The sequence below is a fragment of the Hippocampus comes genome, unplaced genomic scaffold (assembly GCF_001891065.2).
Source record: "Hippocampus comes isolate QL1 unplaced genomic scaffold, H_comes_QL1_v1.1 scaffold321, whole genome shotgun sequence".
Taxonomy (NCBI): Eukaryota; Metazoa; Chordata; class Actinopteri; order Syngnathiformes; family Syngnathidae; genus Hippocampus; species Hippocampus comes.
The window spans coordinates 468442-484366 of NW_017804845.1; the positions used below are offsets into that span (position 1 = coordinate 468442).

Consider the following 15925-nt stretch of genomic DNA (forward strand, 5'->3'; position numbering starts at 1 on the left):
TAATGGTTCGTCGTATCAAAAGGCTCGATACTTCCTTGACCACAAAAATTAAACTTGATGGATATTGTTGGTGTGGCGTTGCGCAGACGGTGGGCATCCACAAGGAGAAGGTGGCGAGGCGGGAGATAGGCGTGCTGACCGCCAATAAGAACGCCAGCCGCGCCCACAAGATCGTGGCGCCGCCCAATCCCGAGAGGCCGCTGCGCTACGTCCGCAAGCCGGTGGATTTCGGCGCGCTGGATGACGTCGGGCACGGCGTCAAGGTGCGAGCGGCGTTGTTCCTTTATGTCCCGCCCCCCCATCGTTATCACGCTGACCACTTCCTCGTTTTCTCTTTATTTATTTCTATTTTTTTTTTGTTTTCTGCCTTTCGTGGATGTGTGAAGTGGTTGCTGAGGTTGAAGGTAAGTCAAAAAGCAGCGGCGATGGGAAAGAAGGTTTCAAGACTGGGGTAGGGTTTCAAAGTAGGATTTCAAAACCGGTAATGGTTTCAAATTAGGGTTTCAAACCAAGGGTAAGGTCTTCAAACAGATGTCAGGGTTTCAAATTCGTTTTTTAACCCTCAGGTAGGGTTTCAAAAGGAGTCATGGAAAGGTTACCATTTGAAATTAGGGCTTCAAGCCAGAGTTAGGGCTTCAAACAAGGGTTAGGGTTACGAGTTGGCGTTTCAAAACAGGGTTAGGTTTTCCAAAATGGTTTCAGGTTTCAGTAACAAGTAACTGTTTTAAGCCAGTGTTAGGGTTTTAAACAATAATTCTAATTAGGGTTTCAAGAGTGAGTTAGGTTTGAAAAATAGGGTTTCAAGCCAAGGTAGTGGTTTACAGCAAAGGTGAGGCATTCAAATTAGAGTAACAAAGTCTCTGTTAAGATGTTAAATCCGGGCGAAGCTTCCAAATCTTGCAAACTGGGTTTTAAACAAGGGTTGGGTTTTCAATTTACGGTTTCTCTCTCGGCTTTGACATCAAAACAAGTCAGGAGCATTGCACATTCAGCCTTCCCGTTATCGCGTCACAAAATTTGACGAGTGACGTTTCAATAGGTGAACGGGTCGGAGAACATGAAGGGGCCCGGGTCCAGCCCCCCAAGCCAGAAAGCCCCCAGCCCCCCCAGGGCGAGACGCAGCATCTTTGGGTAGGTGACGCCATCTTAAAATCACCGGTTGCCATCTTGAATCCGCTTCAAATGTGTTCGTTCCACTTCCTTGTGTGCGCTAACAATGACATGACAACGCAACCGGGGGACTTGGACATATTGGTTATTTTTAAATGGGGGGAGTGGGGGAGGGAAAACAGAGAAATTTGACTTGGGAGGACTTTTATCATATTATTACTTCAAATGTGATTTTTTTTTTAAGTGAAAAGCGAGCCTGGCATACTTGTTGCGACCTCACACACTGAAGGTTGCCTGCCAGGGTTTCACTTTGAAACAAGGGTTAGTGTTTCAAATGTATATATCAATAATTTTCCAAAAAGTATTTCATGGAGGCTTTAAGAGTGCTTAGGGTTTCAAACAAATGTTAGGGTTTCAAGCTCGAGTTAAGGTTTTAAATTCTGCTTTTCATGCCAATGCTAATGTAGCAAATAAAACAAACACATATGTGTGCCCCCTAAGGCCAGATGATGACACGTTTGACTCGGCACACAGGCGGTGATGTTTCTCATACACACACACACACACACACACACACACACACACACACATTTGGAGGAATGACATCATGCGTTATGAAAGCTTGTTTTTCCTTCCCTCCCTCATCCAGCATGTAGGTCACCCATGTGAAGTTCCTCTCGCTCAAGCAACCATGTTTTATTTTTAAATTCGAATGAAATGCAAGGTGTCATTTTTGTTCGCCCACTTCAAGTCACATTCTTGTTTTGGATTTCTCTTCCAGGGAGAAAGACGATCAGGATAGGAGCGGAATGTCAAATTGGTCTTTTGTCAAAGAAAATGGAGTTAAAAAAAAAAGAAGAACATAAATGTACAATGTTTATGGTATTTAGTGCTGCGAAAGTGCACCAAAAAAGCTTTGACTAAAGATTAGAAGAAAATTAAGTGTAAAGGAAAATCTATGTATAGAAATGCAACATGTTATTTTTCCTTAAAAGTCTCTAAATTCATTAAAATGATGATCATGATGCTAATTTCCAATGCAAATCCATTTGTTTTTAATGAAAATGTAATTTTGGTCACAAGAAGGCTATTCTAACCACAAAAATAAATTCTTCCCAAAATGCTTTTCTTTCACACAGTAAGAGTATATCGGGTCCAAGATGCACAAAAATGACAAATAAGATTAATCGGTCACTGGAATTTTATTCTGCCAAAAATTGCCTTTTGTAGTCCAAACCTAACCGGCATGTGCACGTCCAGGAAGAGCTCCCCCTACAGGACCCTGGAGCCCGTGCGGCCTCCGGTGGTCCCCAACCACTACGCTTGCAGCACCACTACCAGGAACCCCAACGACAACATGGCTGCTCACAGCCCTCGCCCGCGCACGTACAGGTCAGCCTCGACGACATGGCAGCCGCCGCCACCTGGGACTCCCTCATCTGCTTCTTTAGCCAATCGCAGCAACGCTTGGCCCCGCCCCCTTAACCCGAGCCGTCAACCAATCCGCTTCTCGCGTTCTTCCGCTTGTTGCTAACATTTTTCTTCGTCTCTGTCAGTGCCGCCGCCTTACGCTTCCATCTCATATTTTGGAAATATTTTATCTCGATTCTAATCACCAAAAAAAAAAAAAGTCTGTTTTGTTTGTTTTAAAGCGGCAGTAGCGGAGGGAGTCACCCCAGCGGCAGCAGTCGGAGCAGCAGCAGAGAGAACAGCGGCAGCGGGATCCCCGTGGCGACGCCATCCCCGCCCGCCATCTTTCCAGGTAGCATGCAAGTAATTGAAGAGCCCCGCCCTCATTCAGCCGCAGTAATATTACTCTTTCTTCACGGGGGATAAAGAATATATGTCTGGATTATATTCATTTTAAATAGGTTTTAGAACACGTTTATTTTTTTTAAGTTAGATTTTTTTGCCAAAATACTTGATTAGAGTTTAGTTTTAAATTCTACCACTGCAGTCACCTTTAGATGCCACAAGATGGCATGAAGGTGCTACTTTTCTATTGTGACATGGTGTGATGCCATCTTTTTACATGCCAGAGAGTTTTCAGAAAGAGCAAAAAAAACTGAAATGGAGTCAGCAAACAACAGTCCATGAGTTGTAAATTCATGAGCAGCAACTCATAACAACCAAAACTGATTCCACCTTCGCTGTTGTGATTAAAAGTGCACAAAAACAATGAAGACAAAACAGTCAGTCCTATGCTCACTAAATCTTCCCAATGTTCCCCACGAAGTCTCCCCGAGCGCCGGACCCGCTAGCTCGTCTTCTAGCGCCCCCAACTCTTCACCGACCTCCTCTTCCTCCTTCTCATCATCCTCTTCATCCTCCGCAACCCTCACCCTGCCGCCGTCCTTGCCGCATGTCCCCCCGCCCTCTCCGTCCAAGCCCAACGAGATCCCCGGCACCGCCTACATCCTACCTTCACCACCTCCCTCCCCCAACTCCTCTTCACCCAAGGAAGGTGAGTTTCGACTTCCTGTCTGGTTCCTCTCAGCTCTATTGTGTGACCATGCAGGCGTTGTTATTATTCTTCACTTGTTTAGCGTGCGTCTCCATTCCACATCATTCCAGATCAGCTCTATCTTTCTATATCATGACACACTTGATCAATCACGAAGTGATTCAACGTGCGTTTTGGCGCGTCAGGTGGATTGGTGCCTCAGTTCTTCAGCATGAACCGCCCTCAGCCTCGCCAGCAGACGCCGCAGGTGGGCGGCTCCCTGCCCTACCGCCGTCCGCCCTCTGTCACCGGACAGCCGCTCGGCACGCAGAGTGACCAGGTCAACGGCGGGCCCTACTTCAACGGCCAAAGCCCGGGTACGTGCGGGGAAAATAAGGTTGCGGCTCGACATGTGCATGACTAGCGCGCTACACACACAAAAAAAAATAAAATAAAAATTTGTTGAAAAATATTACATATAAATTTTTTCTTTTTTTTTTTATAGCCTCTCCGCCACCCTCCCTCCTCCAATTCACTCCTCAACTCCCTCTCATGGGCTTTGTGGCTCGCCTTCAGGAATCCAGTGAGTACACATCACACGTTGTTCTCGTCGGCCCGAGATGTGTTCGCAAACCAACCTGTCCGTGGTCTGGTCTTCAGTCTCAGACGGGGCAACATCCCTCCGGCCGGCTTCGGAAGAGACAGCGTCCGCTCGGGCCCCCCAGGATGACGACGTCCAGGGGGGTGAGGGGGACTCTGCGGTAGTCGAGTACCACGACCCGTATGCAGAGGAAGATCCCCCCTGGGCTCCCAGGAACTACCTGGAGAAAGGTTATTATGGGTTAGCTTAGCGTGTATGTTTGGAATGTGAATAACACACAACTACAATGCCTTAAGATCATTACCTTTTGATCAAATGTACTGGCTTTGATACGGAAATTTAGCAGGAACTCCAAATGAACTAAAAGAGTAAATTATGTTTTGGCACGCTCGTCTAGTGGTGGCTGTCTACGACTATACGGCCGACAAGGAGGACGAGCTGTCTTTCCAGGAGGGCGCCATCATCTACGTACTGAAGAAGAATGAAGACGGCTGGTTCGAAGGCGTTATGAATGCCACCACCGGACTCTTCCCCGGGAACTACGTGGAGTCCATCATGCACTACACAGACTGAGGTTTTTTTTTCCTACCCACAAGCCCTTGCTCTTACAGTGACGGTGCCTCCGAGCCTTGTGTTGTTGATGTTGTGAAGTGGATCCCGGTGGGCAATTTATCTACCCTTGAAGTTTACAGTGTCTTTGCGTGCAGGTGTACTGTGTTTACATTTATATACGTACAGTATTAAAAGCCATATTTTATATTTTGTTCTTTGCTTTATTCTCGGCCCTTTAAAATGATAATTTGGTGTGTGTGTGTGTGTGTGTGTGTGTGTGTGTGTGGTGTTATTTGCCCTTCAAAGTCACTACGCTAACACAAGGTCTGTTTAAAATGTGTAAAATAATATATTGCGTTATTTTGTTGACTTGTTTTATCTATATTTTAATATAAATTGTGCTTTTATATCTAAAATGTGCTTTACAAATCTTAATCTAAATCTACAAACAAAATGGCTGTCTTCACCATCCAGCTGTTTATCTCTTTGTCTTTGATTGAAGGTTCATATTCGCTGTAATAAATCTGACTTGAGAAATCAGTCAACGATTGACGCTTTCTTTTGGCAGCACACCTGAACTACATTTCCTAAAATGCACCTTGGGAAACTTGCAACACGTTCGATTAAACCCCGCCCACCGTCATATTTGAACTACACTTCCCATAAAGCACCTGTCAATAAAGTGGCCAATGACCACGTGAAAGCTAAACTCCCATGATGCACCTCTCAAAAATGGCCACTCGTGATTCGCCAACTACACCTTCCATGATGCACCTCTCAGGAAACGGTCAAATCTCAATTTCAAAGTACATCCTTGCCGGGTTTTCCGCGTTCTATCGTTCGAACCAAGGCGCCCGCTAGCCGGGAATAATTCATGTGAATGGGTCATTAAATTTCTTTGGGTGGCTACTGGGTCCTCCGGAGCGGAAAAGTGTCAACGGGGACTCTTCGATTTTTCGCCATGGCTTCCATGTTTTCTGTCGATTAGCCGCGCTAAGCTAACTCGTTGCTAGCCAGTTACAGCTCGACTTGCAGACTTTCGGGACTATGCCAAACGTTCGCTCAAATCTCTTTTAGCGAGTCCCCGAAGACGGAGAGCACCATGACGCTGGCGCCGAAGGAGCTGTCTAACCTGCTGGGCATCATCTCGGAGGAGGCTTGCACCAACACGTTCGAAACGCTGTCCACGCACTTCCATCACTACTTCGGCAAGGCGGAGCACTTCCGCGCGGGCTCGGTGCTCGTCATGCTGCTGCAGCAGCCCGACCTGCTGCCCAGCTCGCCGCAGCGGCTCACCGCGCTCTACCTGCTCTGGGAGATGTACCGCACCGAGCCGCTAGCCGCCAACCCCTTCGCCGCCGTGTTCGCGCACCTGCTCAACCCCGAGCCCGAGAAGCTGCTCTCAGGTGCGTGCGCGTGCGTACGTGCGTGTTGATTTTCTCAGCCGGTGGCACTTTGCTCATTTTCTATTTGAAGCAAAGTGCACAAGTGGAAACGTGAAATGCATGAAAAATGGAAAGAATTGATATGAACAGCGTGCAAAATTAGCCCAAAGCGAATCTTAAAATGTAAATCATTTTCAATGTAAAGTTTTGAAATGAAGGAATTAATCATTTTAAGACATTTAAGATTACCGTGAAACGTTGTGACTTACATTTCACTGCTGTCAATCAAAACTGGCTTGATTTCTTTCTCCTGGATTGAATGTATTGTAATTGGCTTTCTATACCGAATGAAATGGCCAGTGGGGGGGCCTACTTTTGAAGGCGAGCGTGGCGTTTGTGTGCATCCAGGCTTCCTGGCACCCATCACGCAGCCCGAGAAGTTCTTCTTGTCGCAGCTGATGTTGGCGCCGCCCCGTGATTTGTTCAAGAAGACGCCGAGACAGGTGTCGTGCATGGACGTCAGCGGCATGCCGCAGTCCATCGACATCAGCGGCCTGCAGCTTGCACTGGCGGGTATAGAAAGTGTACACACCCTTGTCAAATGCCTTTTTTTATGATAGAAAAAAAAATAAGACCGAAATAAATCCTTTCAAAAGTCTCTCCACTATTAATGTGACCTCTAAACTGTTTACAACTCAATGTATGTTTTTTGTTTGGTTTTTTTTGGCGCAGAGCGTCAGTCTGAGTTGCCCACGCAGAGCAAGGCCAGCTTCCCCAGCGTCCTCAACGACCCCGACCCGGACTCGTCCAACTCGGGATTCGACAGCTCTGTGGCAAATCAGATCATCGAGTCGCTGGTCACCGGGCCTCGCCCACCCCTGGAGAGTCAGTCGACTCGCATGAACAGCCATTCCACACACTGACTAACATTGCTTCTTTCCATCATTGACGGAAATTTTCGTGTCTACTTTATGTATTTGTGCCTTCATCGTTCCTTTCGCAGGTCACTTCCGACCCGAGCTGATCCGTCCTCCTCCGCCGCTGCACGTGTGTGAGGACGAGCTGGCGTGGCTCAACCCCACTGAGCCAGACCATCGCGTGCACTGGGACCGCTCCATGTGCGTCAAGAACAGCACCGGCCTGGAGATCAAGCGTGTCATGGCCAAGGCCTTCAAGAGCCCGCTGTCTGCACAACAACAGTCACAGGTAAAAAACAAAACAAAAAAAAAAAAACGCCATATTGGTTACCTCATTTTGCTGCTGTATCATAAACATTAAGTGTAAACGTTCACAAAATTATTAGGGTCAAAGTGGCATACGTTGGTTTTGGTTAACGGGCTAAGTCTGCCACATTCAATATGGCGGCTGCAACAACATATCGTAGCAACAAATCAACACGTGAAACAAAGCATATTCCTATACTGTATATGTTTATGGTCGAGATCAGTGATGCTCCAAGCATGGTGCTTGGACTCCCCCTAGTGGTACACGAAAGACACTACAAAAGTACAGCGTACTGAATTTGTTACATTTATTGGATTTAGTCTGTTTACAAAATTATTCGCTGCATACAGTTTTTATCGTCCCTTATGTGATGTTGATGTTCAAATGGCACGCCGATAAAGTGGATTCTAATATTATGAAATATCTGGACCACCATGATGATGATGAAGTGAACACCTCCATGTACCCCTTTGTTAGTTGCTGGCGGAGCTGGAGAAAGACCCCAAGCTGGTGTACCACATCGGACTGACCCCCGCCAAGCTTCCGGACCTGGTGGAGAACAACCCACTGGTGGCCATCGAGATGCTGCTCAAACTGATGCAGAGTAGTCAGATTACAGAGTACTTCTCCGTGCTGGTCAACATGGACATGTCGCTGCACTCCATGGAGGTTGTCAACAGGTCAGTACGAGAGACGCCACCATCTTACGAATTTTTTTTATCTCCTTTCCCAATTTGAGACGATTTTGTAATCATCTTGCTTTGCTGTCGGCACGCGTGTGCATCAGGTTGACCACGGCTGTGGACTTGCCTCCAGAGTTCATCCACCTTTACATCTCCAACTGCATCTCGACCTGTGAGCAGATCAAAGACAAGTACATGCAGGTAGGACGCACATTTTGGCCACTCTTCCCGTTTCTCAAAATAGCCGTGACCGACTTTGGCCGCTGTCGTCGTCATTCTCGCCCAGAACCGGTTGGTGCGCCTGGTGTGCGTGTTCCTTCAGTCTCTGATCCGTAACAAGATCATCAACGTTCAGGACCTGTTCATCGAGGTCCAGGCCTTCTGCATCGAGTTCAGCCGTATACGCGAAGCGGCTGGACTCTTTCGCCTCCTCAAGAGTCTGGACACCGGGGACGGCGGACCCCCCGACACCAAGACCACCAAATAACGACGGCGTTCACCACAAAATACTGTAAATAGTTTTACTTCTTTCAGTGCAAAATTATTCAAATAAAACCTTTTTGGGCGCGAACTCTGAAATTGCGTGTTAATCCCTGTGTCTTGAGTATTAGCGCGTGTGTGTGTGTGTAATACACGAATAAGTTGACAATGTGTCCAGTAGTGATGGATCACATTTATTTATTTAAAAAAAAAAAGGCATTTTTGTTGTTCTTTGGTCCTGTCAACTGGTTGTGGACTAAAAAAAAAAAGGTATATTGTTGTTCTTTGGTCCTGTCAACTGGTTGTGGACTTCATTGACATCATCAGTGCTATGACATCATCGGTGGTGGACGTCTGCGTTGAGTTGTGAGCGCGCGTCAGGCCCGCTTCATGGCGCGCGCCATCAGGCAGGCGAACACGGTCATCACCATCTTGGGTTTCACTTCCACCAAGTCCTCGGGCAGCGCGTACACGCGCGCGCCGATCTTCCTTGCCGTGGAGATGGCGTACCTGACAATCATCATCATCGTCGTCATCATCATCATTACGGGTGATCGCATGACACACTAGCCTGGTTTCCGTTGGTGGTTCGGAACTGAAACCAGGATGTAGTTCAAGTTATGAGACCTGGAGCTCCTTTGACATGCAGAGCCAGAAAGTGTACATTTTCTTTCACAAATGTAATCCCCAAAAGGTTTCTGGACTTTTGGTGCAAATATAACTTCAGTTCCAAGAACTTAAATGTACACAACATGTTTTGGTGCAAATATAACTTCCTAACTTCAGTTCCAAGAACTTAAATGTACACAACATGTCCAAAGGGCTTTCCCACTCGTAATCCAGATCATATTCGGTTGAAATCCAAATAGGACGTGCTCTTACTTGGCGTTGTTGAGTTTTTCCTCTTCAGACAGTTCGTCGGTCTTGAGCAGGTCATATCGGATGGATCCGGGCTGGATGGCGTCAATCAGATCCAGAACCGGCATGCTGGTGCTGATGGAACCGTCCTACCAAAAGTCCAAGGCACACTGATTCTTACAACTCGCAAACAACACATAAGAGAAATATTTGCGCACAAAAATGCAATCCACAAAAGCGCGATCATTTGCTTCACAAAATCCGAGACATTATCGCAATATGGCTTCCCACGTGACATCTCTATTGTTTACAAAAAGTCTCTGCGGGCCCACCTTAAAACTGGAAATGGACGACGTTTTCTCGGCTTGCGCTAGCATCTGATTGGTCCACGCCACGATGGTGTCATCGGTAACTTTTTGCCCATCGCCGAGCTCCTCCAGGATGTTCAGCGTGTACCTGAATGATTGCAAAATGGTCAACACGAGGCTAAAACGCGCCCGTTCGGGTCAGCGGAGGCGGCCGACGCTACCTCCTCATGAGCTGCCAGAGCAGCGCCAGGGTGAGGGTTCGATTCCCGGCGTGCAGGTCTTGGCCGGCGATGCCCACCAGGGAGAATTTGGCCTCCTTCTTACCCAGCTCCACCGCGTAGTTGCAGTTCTCCAGCTGTAGGGGGCAGCGACATATAACACGTTCGTTGGCCGTTTGGTGGTGGCGGGTGACGAGTTTGTGAGCGAGTCAGTCGTCACCTTTTTCATGTTGCTGCCCAGTTTGGGGTAAGGAGGCTTGTTGACTCGCTCCCAGTCCACGGGAACTTTGATCTTCTCGTACAGCTGGAAGATGACCAAGGCGTCCTCCATGTCACTAGAGCATACAAGCAAGGGGTAAGGTTTCAAGCAGGAGTTTCGTATTCAGCTCTTGAGCAAGAAATAAGAGTTTCAAGACTGGATTCAGGTTTTCAAGCCTTGTTTAGGGTTCCAATTAAGGTTACAAATCATGTCAATTTATGCTTCCTGTTTTATTCTTATACTTAATAATGTCATCTCACGCGTAGAGATGATTGACACGAGGGTTGACACCCAAAGAGTTGATCCAGTTCCTGAAGGTCCGTTCTTCTCTGGTTTCTCCTAAAGCAAAGATGTCAAAACAAGGTCAAGGTCAGGACGGAAGTCCTTCAGAAAGTCTTCGGGGTCCTCACCTTCGATGGAGCTCCAGTCTATGTCCTGGTTCTCGGGTTTCTTGAGGGCAGGGTATCTGTTGAACAGGTTGGCCACAAAGGCCAGGTTGAGTTTGGGGTTACCGCGGACCACGTCGGTCGCCGTGACGAACTGACGACACCCCAGCTTGTCTGCCTGGTCCAGCATCAACTCTGCACGCTGGACACCATCTTTCTCCTGGAAAACACGTGAGGGGTAGTGTTTGAAGGCTGGGTCAGAATTTCATGGTAGGGTTTCAAACCATGCCTAAGGTTTCAAAGTAAGGTTTGAAAACTGAGTGAGGGTTTTAGGACAGGTTTAGGCTTTGAAGAAGTCTCACTCTGAGTCCCGACATGTCGATGGTGATTGGCGGGATTCCTTCTTCGTCCCCTTTGGGTGCGACCTGATTCAGGAGGTTGAAGTACGCTCGCGAGTCCTGGCAGCAAACAAACCACACTGTCATCATCGGCCAATCAGAGAGCAATGTCGTCTCGCCTTCCATGCCATCCCGGTATCGTACCTTGATATCTGAGCTGAAGTTGTTGATTTTGGGTACATTGGCTTCCTCCAGGTGAAAGTTGGCCCAGCGCAGCAGCAGCTCCTCCGGCGACAGCTTCATCAAGTCCTCCAGACTCTCGCCATCTCTCAGCAGCGCAATCAAAGCTACCGCAAAACAAATTCAGATCAACATAACTCCGCAAGATCGGTTTTTCGACATCCTGCCAAGCTAACGCCGACGGCGCCGCCTAACGCCATTAAGCCACCTTCGTTCCTGCTGAGCTCGATGTCCGCAAACAGTCCGATCTTGATGATCTGCCAGAGCAGACCGAGGACCAGATGCTGCCGGCCCTCCCTCAGGTCCTCGGCTCCGATGTTGACCACGTGGCAGCCGATGGCCGAGGCCGAGTTGAGAGCCAGGTTGAGGTTCTCCTGGATGGTGAAGGGGGTCAGCTTCTTCTTGTTGATGGTCCTCTCGTCGATGGTGTCGTCCACAGAGAGGTTGATCATCTTACTGACGACAAGACAGGGTTTCAGATTCGCGCTTCGGGGCAGGTTTAGGCTTTCGAATGAAGGGGTTCAGGACAGTTAGGAAGTCAGGACACGGTGAGGGTTTCAAGATGGAATTTCAAGGCAGGATTTGACTTTCAAAAAGGATTAAGGTTTCATATTGGGATCCCGAGGCAGGGCTAGGGTTGAAGACGGTTCGAATTAAGGTTGACTGTCATGATAATTCATGACTGGGCTTTCTTAGAGTACCAGAGAATGATTCCATCCCCCACGGCTGTGAAGAGCTCATCGGTGTCGGGATCAGCAGGCAGGACGTGTTTGCAGTCAGGGTCCTTCTCCAGAGCTTTGTTGATCCAGTTGACAAAGGCCACCTTCTCCTCCTCTGTGGACACCAAAACCGTTGTCAACAAGGACTGCGCCACAAATTCTTCAGTCGGAACTCCTTAAAACTGGCCCATCAAAGACTTCAGTTCTTAACTAGTTCCGTCCCTCATCCAGCCCCCAAGCATCTGTCTTGAAAAATTCCAGTGTAGACTACAGTCAAAGACTTTAGACCCCAGAGATGTTAATCCCCGAGACTTTAGCCAGCGGTCGCCAACTCCGGTCCCCGAGTGCCCCAATCCTGCATGTTTTTAATGTTCTGACCACAGTTGGTGACCACCCTTTCTGTAGACTTTCATCTCCATAGATTTCAGCCTCCAGGGACTTTTTAAGACCCTAAAACACTCCAGTCCCTGAAAAAAAAAAACCTCATTAAGATTCAATGCTTCTTACCCGAGTATGAATGCTGCGTTCCGGCCTGCTCCGAGGTTCCGGCCACGTTCCGGATCCCCTCTTTCTTGTTGATGGCCTTCCGGAAGGTCTTGCCCACCTCGGTGCTTTTCAGGTTTTGAACTATCTGAGGAGACAAATTGAAAAAAAATGACGCTGGCGTACGACCGAGGACGTCTTGACCACTTAGCAGACTGACCTGCGTGAACTCCGAGAAGGTGAGCTGCTCGCTGGACTTGGTCAGCTCCTCGATGATCTCTCGGATCCTGAAACCCGGCAGGGTCAAGTTGGCGGCCCGGAAGAGATCGTTGAGCTCACCTTTAGTGATGAAGCCATTGCCGTCGACGTCTGCCAGAAGACAGAACGGGAGTGGGGGTCAAGGGTCGAAGGACGGAGGGAAACGAACGGCGGCGGCGGCGGCGTTCTTACCGATTTTATCGAAGGCCTCTTTCAGGTCCTCCAGCTCCTCTGGAGGGACGCTTGCCGTGGCGTCCATATGGCAGTGCTGGATGAGAAATGAAAAAAAAAAAAAAAAAGGTGAAATGAAAGCATGGTAGCCTCGTGGAGAAGAGGAAGTGTGCGCACTGCTTTGTCAAACGCAACTTCCCGATTCACATGCCGCACTTCCTGTTCTTCAAATTTCTCTCCACCATCAGGCACAATTTGGAACCAAAGGATCCTCATGATTCGAACGGCAATTCAACATCACTTCATTACAACCTCAAAGTGAAGCAGGGATTAAAAAATTGCCATGTTAAGAGAACTAATTTTTATTTTTATTTTTTTTGGGGGGAGGAAACTTGAAATCTTGACCAGAACAAAAACGTATTAAGGATGGAAGGTTGTCAACGTACGAGTTTGGCTACAGTTAGCGCATATCACCTTCCATATTTTAATTTATTTTATTTTATCCGATGCCCCCCCACGAATGTTTATCTTTTTTTTTTAACTGTGGGGAGGGCTTTTGAAAGATTATCGTCAGATAATCGCTCGTTGCAGTCCTAAAAATCGATTATTATTAAATCTATCATCATTATGAAATAACACACACATTTTTATTCACTCGGTGTGTGAATCAATAAACACGAATGCCGTCGTGTTTATCGATTTCGGTTCAGCTCCCGTCTTTGAAGGGAGGCGTGTCATCACGGTCCGGATCTCGTGATCGCGATCGCGCGTGGTGGCAGGAAGTCAACATGGCTGCCACCCCCCTCCCCCCCGGCAGTGTGAAACCTCAAACTTCCTTTTCAACTCTGCTGCCGTCGAACTTCTTCCAACTGATAAATAAAGACCTTGATACATTTGAGCTCTTTGCCTTTGGCAGGACATGAAATGCTGGAACAAATTCTAGTCGTTTGTTTTATTCACCTTGATGTGCTCCATTTGATAAATGTTCAGCGCATGTTTGCGGCAATATCGGTGTTCCAAGTCGGGGTTTGGGTTTCTAGCAAAGGTTTGCAATTAGGGATGCAAACGGGGTTTCAAGTGAGGGTTTTAAATAAAGTTTAGAAGGTTAGAATAAGAAAAGTAGTCGTTATAAGGGTCAGGGGTTCAAATTTGGGTTTCAAATGATCCATCCATCCATTTTCAACAGCGCTTATTATCCTGTCCAGGGTCGCATGGGTGCCGGAGCCCATCCCAAACTGACAGGGTGCGGTTTCAAATTAGGTTTTCAAATTTGGGTTTTAAATTAGGGTTTCCAACCATAGTTGGGGTTTTAAAAGTAAGGTTTCAAATGTTGGTTAGGATTGGAGTTTCAAGGCGCAAAGCGTTGTTCTGGTTTCAATGGGGGTTTCGAGGCAGGGTTGCCGTTTCGAGCAACGGTTAGGGTTTCAAATACAAGTTGCAAGATTGGGGTTATGGTTTGAGAGACGGTTAGGGTTTCGAGCCAGGGTCAGGTGCAAGCGAAAATTAAGGTTGCACACGAGTGTTGTTTTGAAATTAGGATTTCAAAAGAAGGAAGGGAGGGTTTCAAAAGAGCTGAGTGTTCCAATGCAAGGTTAGGGTTTTAAAAAGGAGTAAGGTATCTCAAATGATGGTTTCAAGTCACGGATAAGGTCTCAAGCAGGGGAACCGTTTCAAATGTAGGTTTCGAGGCAAGGTTGGGGTTTTTAAGCAAAAGTGAGGGTCTCAAAGATGGGTTAGGGCTTGAAATTGGGGTCGCAAGTTAAGGGTTTTGCAGACCAGGGTTTGAAGCCCGTGATGTTCCTCACCTGAGCGTGGCGGCAAGGAGGAGTCTGGCGGCGCGGAGCTGAAGATGGCGACGATAGCGAGCGGTCTGCTGCGCACTCCTGTCTGAGCGAGCGATCATCTAGTCAGAGCGAGCAGGAAGGAAGTGAGTCAAAATCGCGCCTCAAAGCCCCACTTTTTGTCTTTATAAGGCAATGGCAGACAGACAGACAGACAGACGAGCAAGGCAAGGTGACACTGCAGCCAGTTCTGCACATGCACACATTAGCCAAAAGTGGCCGAAAAAGGAACCGCGCCGATGTGTCATAAAATGACTTGTGAGCGTTTCACTTTTTAAAATTTTTTTTTTGATGTTTATTTCCCTCTGGCAACTTACAAGGTAGAGTTTGAGACATGGATGGGGTCAATTAAAAAAAAAAAACAAGGGTTCAGTTTTTAAACCATGGAAGGGGCGAGCGACTTTTTCCCTCTCAAAATTACGCTTGTGATTTAATCTGGAAATATTTTTTTTCCCTTGTATGTTTCTCAACAATAAATTAATTCAGTGATTCCCACAAAAAAAAAAATTGGTTTTGAAGTGTGGGTTTCACGTCTGGTTTAAGGAGTAGAACAAGAGTTAGGGCTTCAAGGTTGGGTATGAAGACAAGAGTGAGGGTTTCAAGGCAGGATTAGAATTTCAAATTGTGATTCAGAGTCAATGTTCGGTTTTCAAATAAGAGTTTCAAATTAAGAGTCCAGGTTCGGATTTTAAGTGAGTTTCAAACCAGGGTTTCAAGCCATGGTTATCACTTCAAATTATGGTTCTGAGTTAGGGTTAGGGTACGAAACAAGAGTTAGAGTTTCAAATTAGGGTCATCGGTCAGGGTAATGGTTTAACGTTGGGGTTTCAAGCCCAATTTTGTGTATGTGCTGAGGGGGCGGGACCACAGAACGCCGCGTCGAGGTCATTTGCCACAACGCGCCTTGAATTAATTTTTTTTTTTTTTTTTTAATTGGAGGGTGGTGTGTCAGTGTGACGTCAGAAAGCGCTTCCAATAAGAGGCTGTCTGGCGGAGTGATTTCAGAGTGCTATTTTGGCTGACTTTAACAAGAAATGTCATGATAAAACGCACCACATGTATTATTTTTTTTAGCATTAGCATCAGAGCTAACTTTGCCTTTTCAGGAGGGTTGCAGCTTGCTAAATGTAAGCGTTCTGATTTATTAGCTTCACCTCCTTAGCACCTCGGGTTATTCCCATTTGGCGTATGGCACGAAAGGCTTTGAAGGCAGCGTGAAACACACTCACTGGGAAGCAGTGCAGCAGTTTTGCTTGCGTCGCACCCTGGAAGAGCGATGGTCGCCACCCTGGCGATATGGCGCTCGCTGACGACATCGCACGCTGACATCATCCCGTTGGGATTCTGTCACAGAGGCGCCGCAGTCAC

The 15925-nt window shown here is 47.3% G+C and overlaps 3 protein-coding genes across 8 annotated transcripts in view; 2 read left to right on the forward strand and 1 right to left on the reverse strand.

Moving 5' to 3' along the window:
- Positions 1-4931, forward strand: part of LOC109519479 (abl interactor 2-like) — a 9186-nt gene extending 4255 nt beyond the window's left edge. Inside the window, exons 4-12 of one of the 4 annotated variants that reach the window (XM_019876039.1) lie at positions 387-404; positions 1040-1131; positions 2371-2502; positions 2763-2872; positions 3347-3574; positions 3760-3930; positions 4059-4136; positions 4214-4384; positions 4552-4931. In XM_019876039.1, the coding sequence (XP_019731598.1) occupies positions 387-404; positions 1040-1131; positions 2371-2502; positions 2763-2872; positions 3347-3574; positions 3760-3930; positions 4059-4136; positions 4214-4384; positions 4552-4727 (1176 nt within the window). In that variant the 3' untranslated portion in view covers positions 4728-4931. Of the gene's footprint in view, positions 1-386; positions 405-1039; positions 1132-2370; positions 2503-2762; positions 2873-3346; positions 3575-3759; positions 3931-4058; positions 4137-4213; positions 4408-4551 lie in introns of all 4 variants that reach the window. The other 3 variants (XM_019876057.1, XM_019876065.1, XM_019876049.1) reach the window with 3 other exon arrangements.
- A 496-nt stretch (positions 4932-5427) lies between these two features.
- cnot11 (CCR4-NOT transcription complex, subunit 11) lies at positions 5428-8572 on the forward strand. Its single transcript, XM_019875844.1, has 8 exons — positions 5428-5512; positions 5784-6112; positions 6500-6664; positions 6824-6976; positions 7095-7297; positions 7793-7995; positions 8103-8199; positions 8285-8572. The coding sequence occupies exons 1-8, from the start codon at positions 5439-5441 to the stop codon at positions 8483-8485; spliced, it is 1425 nt and encodes a 474-aa protein (XP_019731403.1). The 5' UTR covers positions 5428-5438; the 3' UTR covers positions 8486-8572.
- lcp1 (lymphocyte cytosolic protein 1 (L-plastin)) lies at positions 8564-15904 on the reverse strand. Of its 3 annotated transcripts, XM_019875765.1 has the most exons (17): positions 15787-15904; positions 14522-14619; positions 12738-12813; positions 12508-12656; positions 12312-12435; positions 11787-11919; positions 11294-11541; positions 11050-11192; positions 10870-10965; positions 10532-10727; positions 10382-10460; positions 10083-10197; positions 9866-9999; positions 9669-9792; positions 9361-9485; positions 8752-9073; positions 8564-8695 (listed from the first exon to the last, which is right to left on the reverse strand). In XM_019875765.1, exons 1-16 carry the CDS (start codon positions 15887-15889, stop codon positions 8773-8775), a joined length of 2244 nt encoding a protein of 747 aa, XP_019731324.1. In that variant the 5' UTR covers positions 15890-15904; the 3' UTR covers positions 8564-8695; positions 8752-8772. The 3 variants fall into 3 exon arrangements, with proteins under 3 accessions (XP_019731324.1, XP_019731339.1, XP_019731332.1); XM_019875780.1 differs by lacking the exon at positions 8564-8695 and having other exon boundaries at positions 8759-8988; XM_019875773.1 differs by lacking the exon at positions 8564-8695 and having other exon boundaries at positions 8759-8988; positions 10870-11192.
- Positions 15905-15925: the final 21 nt, after the last annotated feature.

Excerpts from the sequence above, each read along its gene's own strand:
- cnot11 (XM_019875844.1), top strand. The coding sequence starts at position 5,439 with ATGGCCACTCGTGATTCGCCAACTACACCTTCCATGATGCACCTCTCA. Across the intron at positions 5,513-5,783 it reads GGTCAAATCTCAATTTCAAA|CGAGTCCCCGAAGACGGAGA; the intron begins GTACATCCTTGC and ends AATCTCTTTTAG. Across the intron at positions 6,113-6,499 it reads GCCCGAGAAGCTGCTCTCAG|GCTTCCTGGCACCCATCACG; the intron begins GTGCGTGCGCGT and ends GTGTGCATCCAG.
- lcp1 (XM_019875765.1), bottom strand. The coding sequence starts at position 15,889 with ATGATGTCAGCGTGCGATGTCGTCAGCGAGCGCCATATCGCCAGGGTG. Across the intron at positions 14,620-15,786 it reads AACTGCTGCACTGCTTCCCA|ATGATCGCTCGCTCAGACAG; the intron begins GTGAGTGTGTTT and ends CGCTCTGACTAG. Across the intron at positions 11,542-11,786 it reads GGGGATGGAATCATTCTCTG|TAAGATGATCAACCTCTCTG; the intron begins GTACTCTAAGAA and ends TCTTGTCGTCAG.